The sequence below is a fragment of the Cladophialophora carrionii genome (genome assembly GCF_000365165.1).
Source record: "Cladophialophora carrionii CBS 160.54 unplaced genomic scaffold supercont1.3, whole genome shotgun sequence".
Taxonomy (NCBI): domain Eukaryota; kingdom Fungi; phylum Ascomycota; class Eurotiomycetes; order Chaetothyriales; family Herpotrichiellaceae; genus Cladophialophora; species Cladophialophora carrionii.
Genome location: NW_008481828.1, coordinates 499,579 through 514,257, shown reverse-complemented (window position 1 = coordinate 514,257; position 14,679 = coordinate 499,579). Strand labels below are relative to the sequence as shown.

At 52.9% G+C, this 14,679-nt stretch overlaps 5 protein-coding genes across 5 annotated transcripts; 2 read left to right on the top strand and 3 right to left on the bottom strand.

Annotated features, from left to right (window-relative positions):
* Positions 1-1,527: 1,527 nt before the first annotated feature.
* G647_03572 (uncharacterized protein) lies at positions 1,528-2,979 on the bottom strand (the record flags this gene model as incomplete). Its single annotated transcript, XM_008727917.1, has 3 exons — positions 1,528-1,677; positions 1,774-1,879; positions 1,994-2,979. The coding sequence occupies 3 exons, from the start codon at positions 2,977-2,979 to the stop codon at positions 1,528-1,530; spliced, it is 1,242 nt and encodes a 413-aa protein (XP_008726139.1).
* A 1,202-nt stretch (positions 2,980-4,181) lies between these two features.
* Positions 4,182-5,143, top strand: G647_03571 (uncharacterized protein; the record flags this gene model as incomplete). Its single annotated transcript, XM_008727916.1, has 4 exons — positions 4,182-4,296; positions 4,347-4,840; positions 4,913-5,007; positions 5,059-5,143. 4 exons carry the CDS (start codon positions 4,182-4,184, stop codon positions 5,141-5,143), a joined length of 789 nt encoding a protein of 262 aa, XP_008726138.1.
* A 773-nt stretch (positions 5,144-5,916) lies between these two features.
* On the bottom strand, positions 5,917-6,446 carry G647_03570 (uncharacterized protein; the record flags this gene model as incomplete). Its single annotated transcript, XM_008727915.1, has 2 exons — positions 5,917-6,233; positions 6,290-6,446. 2 exons carry the CDS (start codon positions 6,444-6,446, stop codon positions 5,917-5,919), a joined length of 474 nt encoding a protein of 157 aa, XP_008726137.1.
* A 1,536-nt stretch (positions 6,447-7,982) lies between these two features.
* On the top strand, positions 7,983-11,327 carry G647_03569 (uncharacterized protein; the record flags this gene model as incomplete). The annotated part of the gene is made up of 1 exon (XM_008727914.1): positions 7,983-11,327. One exon carries the CDS (start codon positions 7,983-7,985, stop codon positions 11,325-11,327), a length of 3,345 nt encoding a protein of 1,114 aa, XP_008726136.1.
* Positions 11,328-12,780: 1,453 nt separating this feature from the next.
* G647_03568 (uncharacterized protein) lies at positions 12,781-14,304 on the bottom strand (the record flags this gene model as incomplete). Its single annotated transcript, XM_008727913.1, has 1 exon — positions 12,781-14,304. One exon carries the CDS (start codon positions 14,302-14,304, stop codon positions 12,781-12,783), a length of 1,524 nt encoding a protein of 507 aa, XP_008726135.1.
* Positions 14,305-14,679: the final 375 nt, after the last annotated feature.

Here is a 14,679-nt window from a genome sequence, read left to right as displayed (position 1 = left end):
TTGCTGGCGTATTAGCCCCAGATACTCTCAATATATTTGTCAGTACCGAGTGTCAGTCGACGACGCCGTCGCGGTGTTAGGCTGAGGATGTGGTTCCGGTGCTGAGTGCAATACGAATGTCAGGCGGACGTATCTTTCAGCTAATCAAGAACAGTCAAACAGCAGAGCGTGTCGGCAAACCGAGTTCACTATCGGCTCAGGCTGAACGAGCTTTGGTTTGTTGGTGGCTCGTCCGCGGTAAATCTGACGAACAGGAGCAAGTGGCCAAGCCGTCGACACGATGTCTTGGCACATTCTTGGCAGAAAGCTGCTGAAATCGGGCACCTGCCAAGACCCCGAACTATCCGCTGAGCCGCTTCCGCTTAGCAGAGATCGAATCCGGCTAGACCATAGCGACATGTGTCCTTCAGTCCGTTCGTCCTCTCATTCCAATGTGCAGGAGGGGCGACAGCAGTGATTTGCGCTACCGAAATGGTCGAGCTGTGAGAATTTGGGGCTCTTCCAGCAAGCTTTGCCAACGTGTGCTTGACGAGAGGTCTGCAGGTGATGAAGGGAGAGTGTCAAAAGAAGCAAGACGTCCGCATTAACCGATGTTCGCCGGAAGATCGGCTTTGTTTGAGCCACGTCTGGTGGAATCTTTGCAGTGCCTCGTTGTGAGACAATCTTGACATCTGGCGGCTAGGAATGTCCAAGTCGACAGAAGGCTTCGACTCCTCTTTCTCTGCTCATCCCGCTGCATCAATCACATGCACTCGGGGTCCGGGTTCGCCTTGCAGATATTACAATCTGTTACCTAAACCTCCTCACGCGAGGACGATCACGACCACTGTGCAAAGGGTCTGTCATAAAAATAGATGCCCAGTCCCAATAGCAGCGATGACCAGAGGCCCAAGCAATTTATCATCTTCTCGGAAGATCGGTTTCGTCCATCGCACTGTCCCAGCAGAAGTCGACCCTGATTCCCATACATACATAATAGGGTCCCCGGCTGCCCGTCGGCTTCACCGGCCAGTGTCATCTTGTGCTGGCTTAGCCTCGTGAAGCTTCGGTACACACGTGGTGCACTTGCGAAGTCCAGTCTTTCAGTGCCCCAGAAAGGGAAGGAGCGCTCCCGATCTCGGTTCGTCGGCGGTTCTTGGCTGTACCAGTACTGCGTGTCTTCAATACGCTGCGACGGAAGGAGGGAGCTTCAGGTGTAGAAAGGTCGAAATCTTGCATTCAACCCGAATACGAGTCGGGAAGGTATTGTATTGGTATCCCGAATAGATAGGCGCTGGCCATAATTGGAGCGCCGCATACGACCAACACTCCTGGCAAGTGGTCGGACAAGAATGGTCCACCGAAACAGTGCACGAAAGAAGCTAAGTGAGTTTTACTGTGCTGAGTCTAGACATTGGCCTACATTAGATGCGGTAATGAGTACTCCTTATTCACCGCTACCTTACTGGGAGAGACTACTCGTACCATCTGTCCTATACATGGTGATCAACTTGCGCAGACATGCCCGGGGATGTACTGTGTACGGTGTTACTGCTCCTCCACGGGATTCTTGTCCAAGCTTTCATACCACTGCAATGTACTTCCGATCAAGAAGGCCCAACCGCCCCAGAAATTGGCCAGCGCGGACTGGTACTGTGCACCAGAATTGCCGTACGCTGGGCCAAGGGAGCCGCACAACTGCAATGGTCTCCGTCAGCGTACATTCCCTGGATACCGGGAGGGCGACAGGACAGGGAATGCATTTAGACGGACAGCCAGCCGGTCGTGACTTACAACAAAACCGATTCCGCCTATGCCATTCCAGAGGCCGACGTGCCATCCTAGGACGTGTGGAGAAGGAGTGAACCAATTCGGCTGTGTCTCAAGCATGTACAAGAAACTGCGTGTTGGTCGTGTGCGTTAGAGGATTGCCCATTCAAGATTGAAGCGAGGAAACCTTGTGTCCTGCATGCAAGATGCGCTGAAAGTGAAGCACTGGCACACACAAACATACCCACTAACGGTGAAGCCTAGTGAGCCGACGATCTGCGGAACCCAATACAATCCGTTCAGAGTACCCTGGCTCATGTGGTCAATGACTCCTGGAAGGGCAACAAAGCCGCTGATCCAGAAGATGGTGGTGCCACAAAACATGGCAAAGCTCGCAAGGAAGCCGAGCTCTCTTAAGCAATGGGAACGGATGGTGTTCCAGCTGGGAAACCACTGCCATTCTTGGCCGTCGCCGCGTCCCTTTCCGATACCTGATTTATCATTGTGGTGGTGGACACAGTGCTGGAGATTAGGAGATATGCGGACCATGTCCCGCTCGCTCTGTTTGGAGACAAGTTTCTCGATCTGCCATCCGAAACAGCCGACTCTTTCGGCGTTGAATGCTTCGATCATCAGAAGGATCGAGCCAAGCTGGAACAAAGTCGCACCCACGAAGGCAGATATTCCACCACCAACGACGATCTCTCCGGAGAATGTGCTCTCAGGAACCTCAAGCGGAAGCCACAGGAAGAATGAGTTCAGGATCCAGGTAGCTGAGGCGATGAAGAAAGTGATCGCCACAAGGTACGAAATGTCCCAGTAGCGAAAGCAGGTTAACATGCACTTGATCCCCTTCAACGTCTCGGTGACACTTGCACTCTTCTCCGGTACAATGTATAGCGGCGAGGTAGAGTCCCCCTGGACGGCCGGCTTGTATTGGAGGAGATGACGGCCCTTACGATTGTCCCTTGATCTCCACGCGAAGTGAACGTCATGTGCGAGTTGTTCGTTCGAGGAAGCTATTGTGTGCGCTTCCAGAGCTGCCTTGGAATCATCGCTCTCGTTGGTTGAAAGTGACTTCTCAGTCGTCCGGAGGACTCGATGACGGAACACTGCATGTGTAGGATGCAGGAAGGACAGTGCTCCAGTCGTATGCTTTGACTGCAAGACAAGTGAGTCATCGTTCCGGAGCGGTTCGCTTGAGTGAAGGAAATTGGTGTTTCTGGGCATTTCCCAACCCTTAGCCTAAGCAGAGTCAGGGAAACGGATGTTGGGAGGAGAGGAATGAAGAAGGACGCTGATGAGTCCAACGGCCGAAGACAAGATTGGGACGTGAAGATTCTGCCGTCACATCTTGGCCATTGGCCGTGGATAGAAAGTTGCAGCGCATGCGCCGGGCTCGAATCTAGTCATCCACAGCTTCGGGAGTCGGGCCAGCATCTGAGCCATAATGGGACGGCGAGAAGACAAGAGGACTTCTGACACTCCTGGAAAGTAAGTGGGGTATTTGGCTAGACATCTGCGGGCGCATGCTGGAATAGGACACTATATCACATTAGTAATGCTGAGAAAGTTGAGTTCGTACGGTACTGAATGCTGTTGAAAAGGGGAGATACAAGTCTAGGGCTCGAGCACGCGTCGTCGAGCGTCTCAGGATCCATTTATGGAGCTGCGACAAGGGTGCAAGTGTCCGCCAACGTCGAGAAGCTTTCAGAAGCTCTGGAGCATTCGGCGAACTCGCGTAACTTTCACCTAAAGCGAAGGTCATGAAGACCGTGTTGGGAAGGACGCATTGAAGTTGTCGAGGTGGGACAGGATGGAGGCGACGCTGGGGACCAAAGCGGGAATGGTAGCGACGAATCGTGGCACAGCTCCAGCTCCGAGCTTCCTGTTCACTCTCTCATATGGAATGGCCACTGTTCTTGACGGAGTAGTGGTGGTGGTAGTTCTCGATCAGTTTCACATAACCGGACAGTCGCCTCACACTCACCTCACCATCACCTCACAACCACCGCATAGGGTAGGAACATGGGTGACTAATGGCGCCAATGCACCACGAACATTGTGTCCTGCAGATGGCTCTGTTCGCATACGGCTCGCTACAATGACACTCCTCTTCTGACGACGGAATTGGTGCAGTCGTTGGGTGGCCTCTGTGCACTTGGATGGCACTGATGTCCTCAATGTCTCCGGATGCCAGTGACTAAGAGGTCTGGACTGCTGAACAGTGGACAGCAGCCCGATGAGGTGTGTGCATTGTCCATTGAGCAGTACTCAATCGCTCTGCACTGGCATGGCTGGTTTGGTATAGGTATAAATGTGCCAGCTACGGCTGTCCTGCTAGGGCTTCAAAGCACTCTCTCGTCACTCACTTCGCGCTCAAGCCTTCACCTCTTCACACACACAAAGCTTCCATATTCAGAACCAGCATCATGGGTTTCACCATCCAGAGCAAAGCCTGCTGCACTCGACCTCCAATTGTGCTACGAGGTGGTTACACGTATGAAGAGAAGGGCAAATATGAAGACTTCAACGGCCTGAAGACCTGTAAGGACCCTCGCATCGGTGCCCAATCTTTGGCTTCTGACAAGGCATAGATGTCACGGGCAGCGATCAGGCGACCCGAGGCGTATTTCTTGCGTACGACGTTTTCGGTCTATACGTCCAAGCCATCAAAGGCGCCGACATTCTGGCATGGGACTATCCCGAGCTGCCCGATGGAGCGGGCGAGTTCAAGGTCTTCATGCCCGACTTCTGGGGCGACCATCCGCAAGATCTTGCAAACTTCCCGCCAAAGACACCCAAGCAGATGAAGGCCGTTGTGGATTTCATGACCGGACCAGCCAACCCGGAAAAGATTGTCCCCATGATCGGACCGCTGTTTGACGCTTTTCAAAAGGCCAACCCGCAAATAAAGACCTGGTCGATTTTAGGCTTCTGTTGGGGTGTGAAGATTGCTGCCTTGGTGACCACCCAGGGGACTAAATTCAGTGCTGCTGCTGGGGCGCATCCCAGTCTGATGGACGTGGAAGATACAAAGCATGTCACCGTTCCGTTCTGTGTTTTGCCTAGCCAGGATGAAGACCCCGAGGTAAAGCGACCCCCGACCGTTGCTTCTCTTAGGCGAATGGTCGAGCTCCTACTTACACTGTGACCAATCCAGTATGTCGAGGCGTGGTTCGCAAACCTCAAGAAGGCTTCGCCGCAGAGCTACTTGGAGACGTTCGGTGACCAAGTGCATGGTTGGATGACATCGCGGTAGGTTCTTCGCGATAACAGAGTTCGCTTCCTAACCAACGTCATCGTTAGTGCCGACTTCAATGACCTGCACGCGTACGAGGAGTATCTTCGAGGATACAGAATTGTTAGGACATTCTTCGCCGCTCATATGTAAGAGCTTGGAGGAAGATGCGACATTTGGGGCGATGGCATGACTGCGGCGATTGTGCGAGTAAGATAGCTACAGCAGGAGCTGGAGTACAGATCGTAGACAAGCTGTGTACTCGAAAGTATTCTCTCCAATGTCGAATTACATTCAAAAACCACAAATCTAGGGAAGACGTAGCAACCATCGGGCCCAGTCAACGAGGCTGCCCAATGAAAAGTCGAGCACAAGCCTGGAGACGGTCTGTCTGTGCTGGCCATGCTTGTTCGTTTTGGGAATTCAGAGCATTGGAGGACGAGAACGGTGAAATCGTTGGCTGGTGGCCAGAGATGAGCGGAAGTGCAGGATACCAAAGAGACATTGCGGCCAAGACTTCATGGGCCCAAGCAGATACCAAGTAGAATCATGAGTGCCGCTGAGCTTTCGAGAGAAAGAACCGAGAAATGGTCCATAGAAGCATCATACATTCGAATAAAAGATTCTGTCCTCCAAGGACATCAGGCTGCTGACATAGGTATAAACGCGAACGCCTCCAGGAATCATATCGCAATTTGCTCCAAAGGTAATGCGGAGCCAAAAAAGGCTGACAAAGGTTCGAATCGAAATGATCAGGATAGCCTGGCTCTTACAGAGCCATTCCTGCTACAACCAGTGCCAAGAATGCAAGCCCAACGCTGCCAACATGAAGGCTGTCAGCACCGTTGCCAGAATCTCCTGATGCCGAGGCCGTAGTGGACGCGCCAGTGGTGGAACCACCTTCTGCAGAGTTGTCAGCATCCCATTCATGCCACCAAGTCCTGTGTGCACTTACCGGTCGCTGTCGCTGAGCCGTCCGTAGTCGAGTCGCCGCCTCCGAAGGTGGCGGTGGCGGAGGCGGAACCGCTCGTTTGGGTGCCAGTGGGAGCTGCCGTGGCAGACGAGGTCAGGAAGTAGGAGCTGATGCAGGATGCTTGACAGTTCGCATATTCTTCCGTCTCGCTTGCCGTGCCATTGCCCTGCGGGCATTGAGCAGCACAATCCGTTGTCGCATTCGCCTGTGATTGGGACGGGCATGGCACGCCGACACACTTGGCTTGGCAGCATACGTCCGCCGAACCACCTGGTTGCAACTTGTGTCAGCCTCTCGTTCTCTTGATCTCTCCGTTGTTGACCTACATGACTGCAGACATATCACTTGCGGGCTCAGAGACGCGGTGGAAGAAGCGGCGCTGCTCGAGCCGGCGCTGCTCAGGCTCGTCTCCGTAGTGGTCGCATTCTGGGCAGTCGCGAAGGCGAGGAGCCCGAAGGTTGCAAGGGCTGTGAAGAAACGCATCTTGATGTTCGTTCGGACGATCGCGTCAAGCCGAAATCTCGCTGGAATGGGTAATAAGGTCGGGCAACAGTTGAAGTCGCTGGTAGGAAATGAAGAGCAGAATGGAAGTCAAGCGAGTGTCATAAACTGGTAACGAACGTCGCGGCGCACAGTGCCAGCACAAAAGAATGTCAGTGATACGGAGTAGATGGCTTGCAAGGAGGATCAATTCAGCAGAGACATGGGCGCGAGACGGCGGTAAATAGTATCACGGCCGCCGACGCAGCTTTGCCCTGCGCTCGCTTCTCCAGGCAAGAAGTGATCCACCAGTCAAATCTCCCCACGATTTGTTCTTCGCGAAGACGGTGTTTCGGAAGGCTTGAAGCGAGGCTTGCCCTTGGAGAGATCTGTCGCCGGCCCCTGGTCGGTTGTTGTCTGTTGGTGTTTACCAGGCCCATTTTGGCATACTGGATCCGGGACCCGCTAGCTGGAAATTGATGTTAGGCTCTCTCAGCGCTGGGCCGATGCTCATGGGCCGGACCGCCAGTTATCGACTGTGATTCGATGGAGCTGTTGCGCTGCGGCGACCGCCCCCGTCAACTGCTGCCGTTTGCGCACGACACTGACCACCGTCCCTACAGTAGTTATGTTGCGCGCAGTGAGGTTTGAGTCAGTCAGGTTCTCTGTCAAATGCAAAGAGTTACGTCATATTGAGCAGTGTCCACGGTGACCGTTTTGCACCCGGTTGTGCGGCATGGAAGACAGCCGTCGACGCGCCAAGACCCTTGGACATTACCGAGAATTGATTGGCCTTTTCATGCTGTCATGTCATTGCGGGCCAAATTTCCTGAAACTTGGCGGGGGCTCGTCACTGCCCACAGTCGGAAATTACCTCGTGTTCATTTCGAGGTCGCCCTTCTCTCACCCGCCGCTTTGAATCCTTTTTGCAAATGTGTCGAGTCTTGGCTCTCCTGCGAAAGGGTCGAGAGTCAGGACATCCTCGGGTAAGGCTGAAATGAAGCGAATTGACGTCAATGACGGTGACACACAAGTTGTCTCGACTTGCACTCTCCCTACTGGCGACTCAGATTCACAGGCCTCTTCACTCACCTCTTCCACCATGATAACTATACCAAAAGACCAAGACAATGTCCATCCCTCAACACCACGTCTTCGGCCATAGCTGTGTCTGTTCCGTCCTCGTATGGTTGTACCGCGCAGAGGCGTGTTTCCTGCATTCTACTGGCGGGTGCTGAGATGCTGTCCGCCAATCACACCCGCTTCACAGATACGAGGGTGGCAGTGCGCGAATGCACAGCTGTGATCAATTCGTTTCTGCCTTTTGCAAACCACCATTTGCCTTTCCTTCCTCCTGCATAGATATACGTATTGATTTTCCTGCATGATGCCAGTGGTAAGTCATCCTCCGGACCGTGGTACTGACCGGTTGTACAGCCTTCTTAAATAATGTTCTACCCTGCACGCGCTTGAAGCCCATCTGGCCGGAGATTTCTCGCTCGTCAAAGTGCGCGACAACGAATTAGGATACACTTCAACATGGCTCTTGATTATTTAGCTGCTCTCAGAGACTCATATGCACCACACTCTACAGATCAGGGCGATTTCCATCCAGATCTCTGCCACCTGGCGCCACTCAACATTGAACATTCGTCCCTCGGCCGGTACAATTTCAAGGTCGCAAGCCATGACTCTCAGCCTTTCTTCGAAAAGAAAGGTGCGCTTGGACGACATGCTTCAACGTCTCGCGGAGAGTCCTCACCGTCTTCATTTTCATGGCTGACTTCGTCTGCACATGTGGATCGACCTGCTTCCGCCCACTCGCCCGCTCTGTCTCCCAGAAGTTCTTACCCCTCACAAGCAGGCAAATGTCCGCACCCAGATTGCGGCAAGGTCTTTAAAGATATGAAAGCTCATATGCTGACCCATCAAACCGAGCGGCCGGAGAAGTGCCCGGTCATCAGTTGCGACTATCACCAGAAAGGCTTTGCACGGAAGTATGATATGAATAGGCACACCTTGACGCACTTTATAGGAGTAATGGACTGTGGATTTTGCCCTGGATCTGGGACAACAAGCGCCAAGACTTTCAACCGTGTCGACGTCTTCAAAAGACATCTCACATCGGTGCACGGAGTCGACCCGATCCCGCCGAATAGCAGGAGGCGGTCGCTCGCTAACACCAGCAGAAAACTCTCAAGCTACTGCCGAGATGCGACGGGAATATGTTCGATTTGTCGTATACGCTTCGCCAATCCTCAAGAGTTCTATATCCACCTCGACAATTGCGTACTTCGCGCCGTGCAGGAGCAGCAAAGCGACGATAACGGCACCCTGGGAGTTGGAAAACATGCAGTGATACTCGCGGACCCCGCCTGGGATAACGCTGTCCAGGAAATTCTCGGTGCTCACCAATTAGATGCGGGCGCGTTACCAACTGGTTCTCCCAGTCGGCCGGCAAAGAAGGGCCTTACACGGTTCACAGGAGGTGTGCCGCTCGTCGGTAAAGAGCGGAAGAGAAGGAAGCACTACCCAGCCTCTTGGGGACTCTCGGCGGAAAAGACGTCAATGAAAGAAAGAGTGCTGTGCGTTTACGATGGCGACAGAAGGCTCCACAAGGACGACATGTCAATGCACAAAGACATAGAAGTGCGTGTAAAGCTGTTCGAGGAGGACGGTCTTTTTACGGAGCTCGACCTGGAGATCATGGGCAAGACAGAAGCCATTGAAATCGGCGCCGCAGAAGACCACGCTCGTTGGAGAGAGGACCAGCCGCATGAACGTCCCTCTATCGATTCACCAGTAGCCCCCGAGACCGTTAATGATTCGAAACAGATGTGCAGGCTTTTGCCGCCTCGTGTTCTCGATTTGGAATCTGGCCTTATCAAGGACAAGGATATCAATCGGAGCATCCCAGCAAAGTCCGACATGAGCACCGTCGGCACCCTCAACACGGGCCCAGTAACTGATGGGGAAAGGAAGGAGCATTTGCGACAGAGGTGCTTGCTTCAAAAACCCGAAACAAGATCGGCCGTTTGTTTGCCTTTTCCGGCCAAAGCTTGTCCTCTGAATCCGCACTTAGCATCGACGGCACAAGACGCCGAGGAGGTTACCGAGCCACAGGAAACAGGTGTTGCTCTGTCTGCTGGGAATGGTCATCATGGCGATCAAGACATCTCCCCCAAATGTTCACCTGCGTCTGTTGAGCAGCCAACCGCCAAGATTATGGAGGACAATGCTGGTGAGCAGAAGCGCATCAGGGACGTTGTGGTAGAAGGTGTCCAGAGCTTTTCTTCCAGCCTACAGCCCTCATGCCCCGAAGATCGCTTTCCAAGGGGCTCTGATTCGGTTTCGACGGTTCAGGCACGTGCAGTGACTCCGAGCACGCCGGATAGTGATACCAGCCGCCAGTCAGGACTCGAAGCCGACGAAGCGTTCGAGTCTGAAGGGGAGCTCTCATTCATGGCCACACCTGGCCCAGGCGATATTCAGCTCGAAAGTGAGACACCATCGAATTCGCGGCGTTGGGCCATACAGAGCACGGTCGCTGAGCAACTTGCACGTTCATACACCACGTTACTGCTGCGCACGAGGGGCGGTCAGGGCCACAACACCAGATCACCTGGTTCTTCTTGTATGGAGAGCAGCTCGACTTCTGGCTCCAAGTCGTCGCAAACAATGCCATCCAGTCCCATTTCGAGCAGGAAACGGTCTCACACCAATGATGAGAAAGACGACGACAACAACAAACGACCGCGGAAACAGCGCAATCCTCGCCGTGAGTACGGTGCGGCTGATGATGGAAAACTACTGGCATGTCCTTTCTCCAAGTTCGACCCTGCGCGATATTCTGAACTTAACACGACTGAGTTGCAATACCGCGGATGCTCAAGCTGCTATCTGACAACAATACCTCGCCTGAAGCAACATCTCTATCGGGTCCACAGCAGACCATTGCACTACTGTTCTTGCTGCTTTCAGTCTTTCGACACGGCGGTGGCGCTGGATCAGCACGCGAGAGCCAGATCCTGCACTGTGTCGCCCTCGCCCTTCGAAGAGAAGATGACCACCGACCAAATGTCGGAAATCAAACGCCGGACCCCGCGCGAGGAGCGAACCAAAAGCTGGTTCACTATTTTTCGCATCCTCTTCCCTCAGTCTGAACTACCGCGATCTCCGTTTGTCGGCGACTATTCGGAGGAATGTATCCAGCATTTCCTGGAGTATTTCGAGCGGGAGGCGCCTCGCGTGTTGGCAGCAACCATTGACTCCGAGCTCGACAATTCCGTCTTAAACCTGGGCTTAGAACAGCGGAGAATGCTTGACGACATCCTAGAAACTTCGCTGAGCCGTGTTGTGGTTTCGATGACGCACGCAGCTCGGGCGAGGCAGAGTCCCAGTCGGAATCAAAGGTCGCATAACGCATCGATCGCACGCAGCCCTCAACCGCTGCCCGCCAGTCTATCAGGTGATACGACCATGGATGATGATAGCTCGAGCGCGGATACTCCGCTCCAAGCCCGACATGTCACCACGCAATTGACTCTCAGCGAGTCCCATTCATCCCGAGACGAACCCAGTACTCAGTCCTGGCTGATGGTCAACCGTGCCACGGAGCAGCATTTCGACGTTCAGTCGCCGAATGTGCCAATGCCAGGTTCATGCATGGATTACCTGATGGCCAAGTTACCTGATCCCTCGCCATTGCTAGAATGCGCCGATTCGACGGTCGTCGACCATAGCCTCGCCGCCGAGGAATGGCAACGCCTGTTAAGTAGTGCAACACCGCTGGAACTCTGGCAAGACGGTGCTTTCAACCTGGAGGAAAACGATGCCGGCATCGTCCTAAGAGGCTATCAGCCAGCCATGACATGGATTGGATAGGAGCGTGTAAGCTCAACCGTATGTGCGTAACGTTGGGATTTCATTGACGTTATTTCCGAGCCGTAAAAAGGTGAGATCGGCCCTAGAGGCACTGCAAACTGAGCCAAGTACATAGGAAGCACTCAACTGCGGTGCTCAGTGATTCAGCGTTATATTTCTTTCCTGTTTCTTTGATCACACAGAGTCAGCCTTTGGTGACACCTAGGATTCGTATTTGGACTCGGATCTCGATACATGGATCGACTCATTTAGTTCCGCAGAATCCTCTACCTCTGCTTCGTGTCCTTCGACCTTTGCTTCGTGTCCCTCTACGTCTACTTCGTGTTCCGCACCCATCATTCCTGTGCACAGAACATCAATTAATGATTGATCCGCGACTCCGAGTACGTACCTCACGTCCTCCCACAGACATATACATGATTAGCATATACAACTCATGATCTGTCATTGCGATTGCGGTTGCCGACACCACTTATCGACAGCATGATTATGTGTCCCTAACCTCGACAATGCATTGACGCGAACAGAACACCAGATGTGGCCCTCGGGGGGTTTGACACGTGAAACGTGAGAACATGTATCGTGCCCTCACCTCAGTATCAGTCGAAACCACGGTCCACGGACCTGTCCGGTCTCATGCGCAAGAAGACAGCCAAGGACTGCTTGTGTACATTGTATGGTACAGTAACGGTAGGTGGATCCGCGAGCTTGTCGTCATCGCCTGGTGGGAATCGATTGTATGTCCCCTTGCGCACGGACTCCCCCTTGTGTGACCTATCGACTGCACACATGTAGTGAGCGGTATATTCGGTATTGAAGTACATGCTGTGAAATATCAAGTACTCAGTTTGCTCGGTCAATACTTGCCGGCCATGTCACCTGCTGCGACTTCAATTGGATCGCGTGTGTTCGTCATGCTCGACTCTTGAAGTCGGAAAATTTCGATCGATACTTGCAATCGAGGTTGATTGAGGGCTGGGATCTACTTTCGCGCTCTTGGAGATGGGAGTCCGTGGCACGAAGGGCTTGTTACCCGACACAGCACATACATGTTACGGACTCGGTCAATGAGGAGGTATGGCGGGGCGCGTTGGGTTCGGTTTTACAGGATGCATGAAGTATGAGCATGGGCATGAGCATAGTCTTGAAAAGTGGTATGGAGTAAGGAAAACTTGATTGATAGGCTCATTCGTGAAATATCTGCTTTGCTTTGAATATGAAGAGTCCGGGATAACCAGGTAAGAAAGGTCGTGCACTTCATGTCCGTCATTATTAGGTCCCCTGTCCACCTCTGGGACACGCGTGAGCCCATCCATGACCGTAGCACTTGTAGACTGACAGGATGTATTTCACCTTTACTTGGGGCGCTTCGAGCATGGAGACCATATCCCTATCGCTGTGCACGAATCGTCAGATTGATTTTGAATGCCGCTTATGCCGGTATGCCGGTATGTTAGCATGAATTGCGCCTCCGATGTTTGTGACCGCTTGTCGTGGGTGTCTGCACACTGCCCGAAGACGATGACAAGTCCTTGGTCCCTCGCGGCCTGAATCTTCGGATGGTTGGCAGTGTAGGTCCACGGTTGGGTGTTTGTATGGGTTGCAGCACGACACCCAGTTCCGCAATCTTGGCTGCGCTGTCTTCATCCACTTCTCCTGGTTGCATGACTTCAGCCATCGTCGGCTCCCAGTATTGCTCAAGGAACTCCGGTAGAGGAAGCTTCAGCTCGTTGAATGCTTCTTCAAACTCTTCCATGAGTGATTCGAGCTGGGTCAGGTCTTCTGACTCCTCCTCACGGATGTTGTCTCGATCTTCATCGTTGAAGATGACGAAATCGCCAAAGATATATCCTTCTGTCCAGGTACAACATGTATGCGTTAGAAGAAGCCTTTGGAAGGTCATGAACCGGATAACGTCGGTGGTGAAACCTTCCCACGTGTCTGTCTTTGCCCTGTCCAGCCATCTGATGAGATAGTTGAGGATATGACGTGCAGCGCCCCTGTCAACTCCGGGGTAGTGGCTCTCAAGCCAGTGGACCCAGCTCCCAGTTGTTTTCAAGATCTCCGTCAGTGCAGAGCAGCCATGCAACGAGCAAGCACAGATGCAGTCGTCGGTAACGGTCTCATCAACTAGCATCCTTAGAAGGATACAAACTTCTTCATCCTCTAACCTCTCTGGCCATGGCGTTTCCGACAACCTATCACTCGCTTCTACCTGATGCCGCCCTATACACCCGATGAGAGCTCTGCTTACGTGCAGTGCAGCCGGCAAGTGTGGTACTTGTTCTCCTAGCTCCGTCAGACGAAGTGACTTGTGGTCCAACCTCAAGCCTTTACTGATGAGCCAGAGATAGAACTGTGCAACCTCTTTGGGCGAGCTAGTGTCCAAATAGGTTAGAATATTCATCATGAGCAGACTCTTGTTCCGATCGTCAACTCGATGAACGTCGCGGAAGCCGGCGTTGTAGAATAGTTCTGCGCATCCCTTTAGTGTTATGCTTTGGTCGATTCTTGTAAGAAAATTCACTAGTAAGTGGTATATGGTCTTCCAGTCGTCCGGAACATGCAAGCTAGACGGTACTGCAACGTCATGTTTGGCAAGCAGCTCTGCCACCAACAACGCATCAGCATCCAAGACGGTATCGCCAGAGAGGTCCAAGAATTGTCTAGCCTTGCATGGCAAATGTTGGAGAGCGATGGTGGCCAGACGCTTCCGCCTGTCTGACAATGCTTCAACAAGATACTTCACGATTTCAAAGGAGCTCCGCTGCGTCGCTTCGAACAAGATGTCTGAGGTAAATGCGACACGAAAGTCGCCAGCAAGCGAGAAGGATCCCCGCACATGGAGAGCACAATCAGCTTCGACCAAGAGCCGGACCGCTTCCAAGCATTTGGCATGGGTTGCATAAGCCAAAGGAGAAAAGCCAACATTGTCCCGTTGATCGAGTAGCTGGCAGGCCCCGGCGTTCAGCAGCATCTTGATTCCGGCTGGCCAGATTGCTGCTAGATGCAAAGGTGTTTGACCTAGCAGAGTCCTTTCGCAGACAGTACTGGGCGAATGGTCGAGAATTTTGGCGACTTCTTTTCCTGACTTGAAAAGGATTGCCTGACAAAGAGGCCCACATTGCATGTCTGCTTTCAATCAACACGGTGCTCTGCCAGGAATCCAAGCTCATACCTTCGATAACAGCTTCTTGGCAGCGATATTCATGAAGCCACAAGGCAATGTTTTGGGTGGGTATGCCCCAACCCAGATAACCCTTGACTCCGTGGGACCACCAGGATTCCGAGAAGTGAAGACCTTGGTGGAGGAACTCGACGCTCATGTTCACCAATTCCTTCTCATAACTCA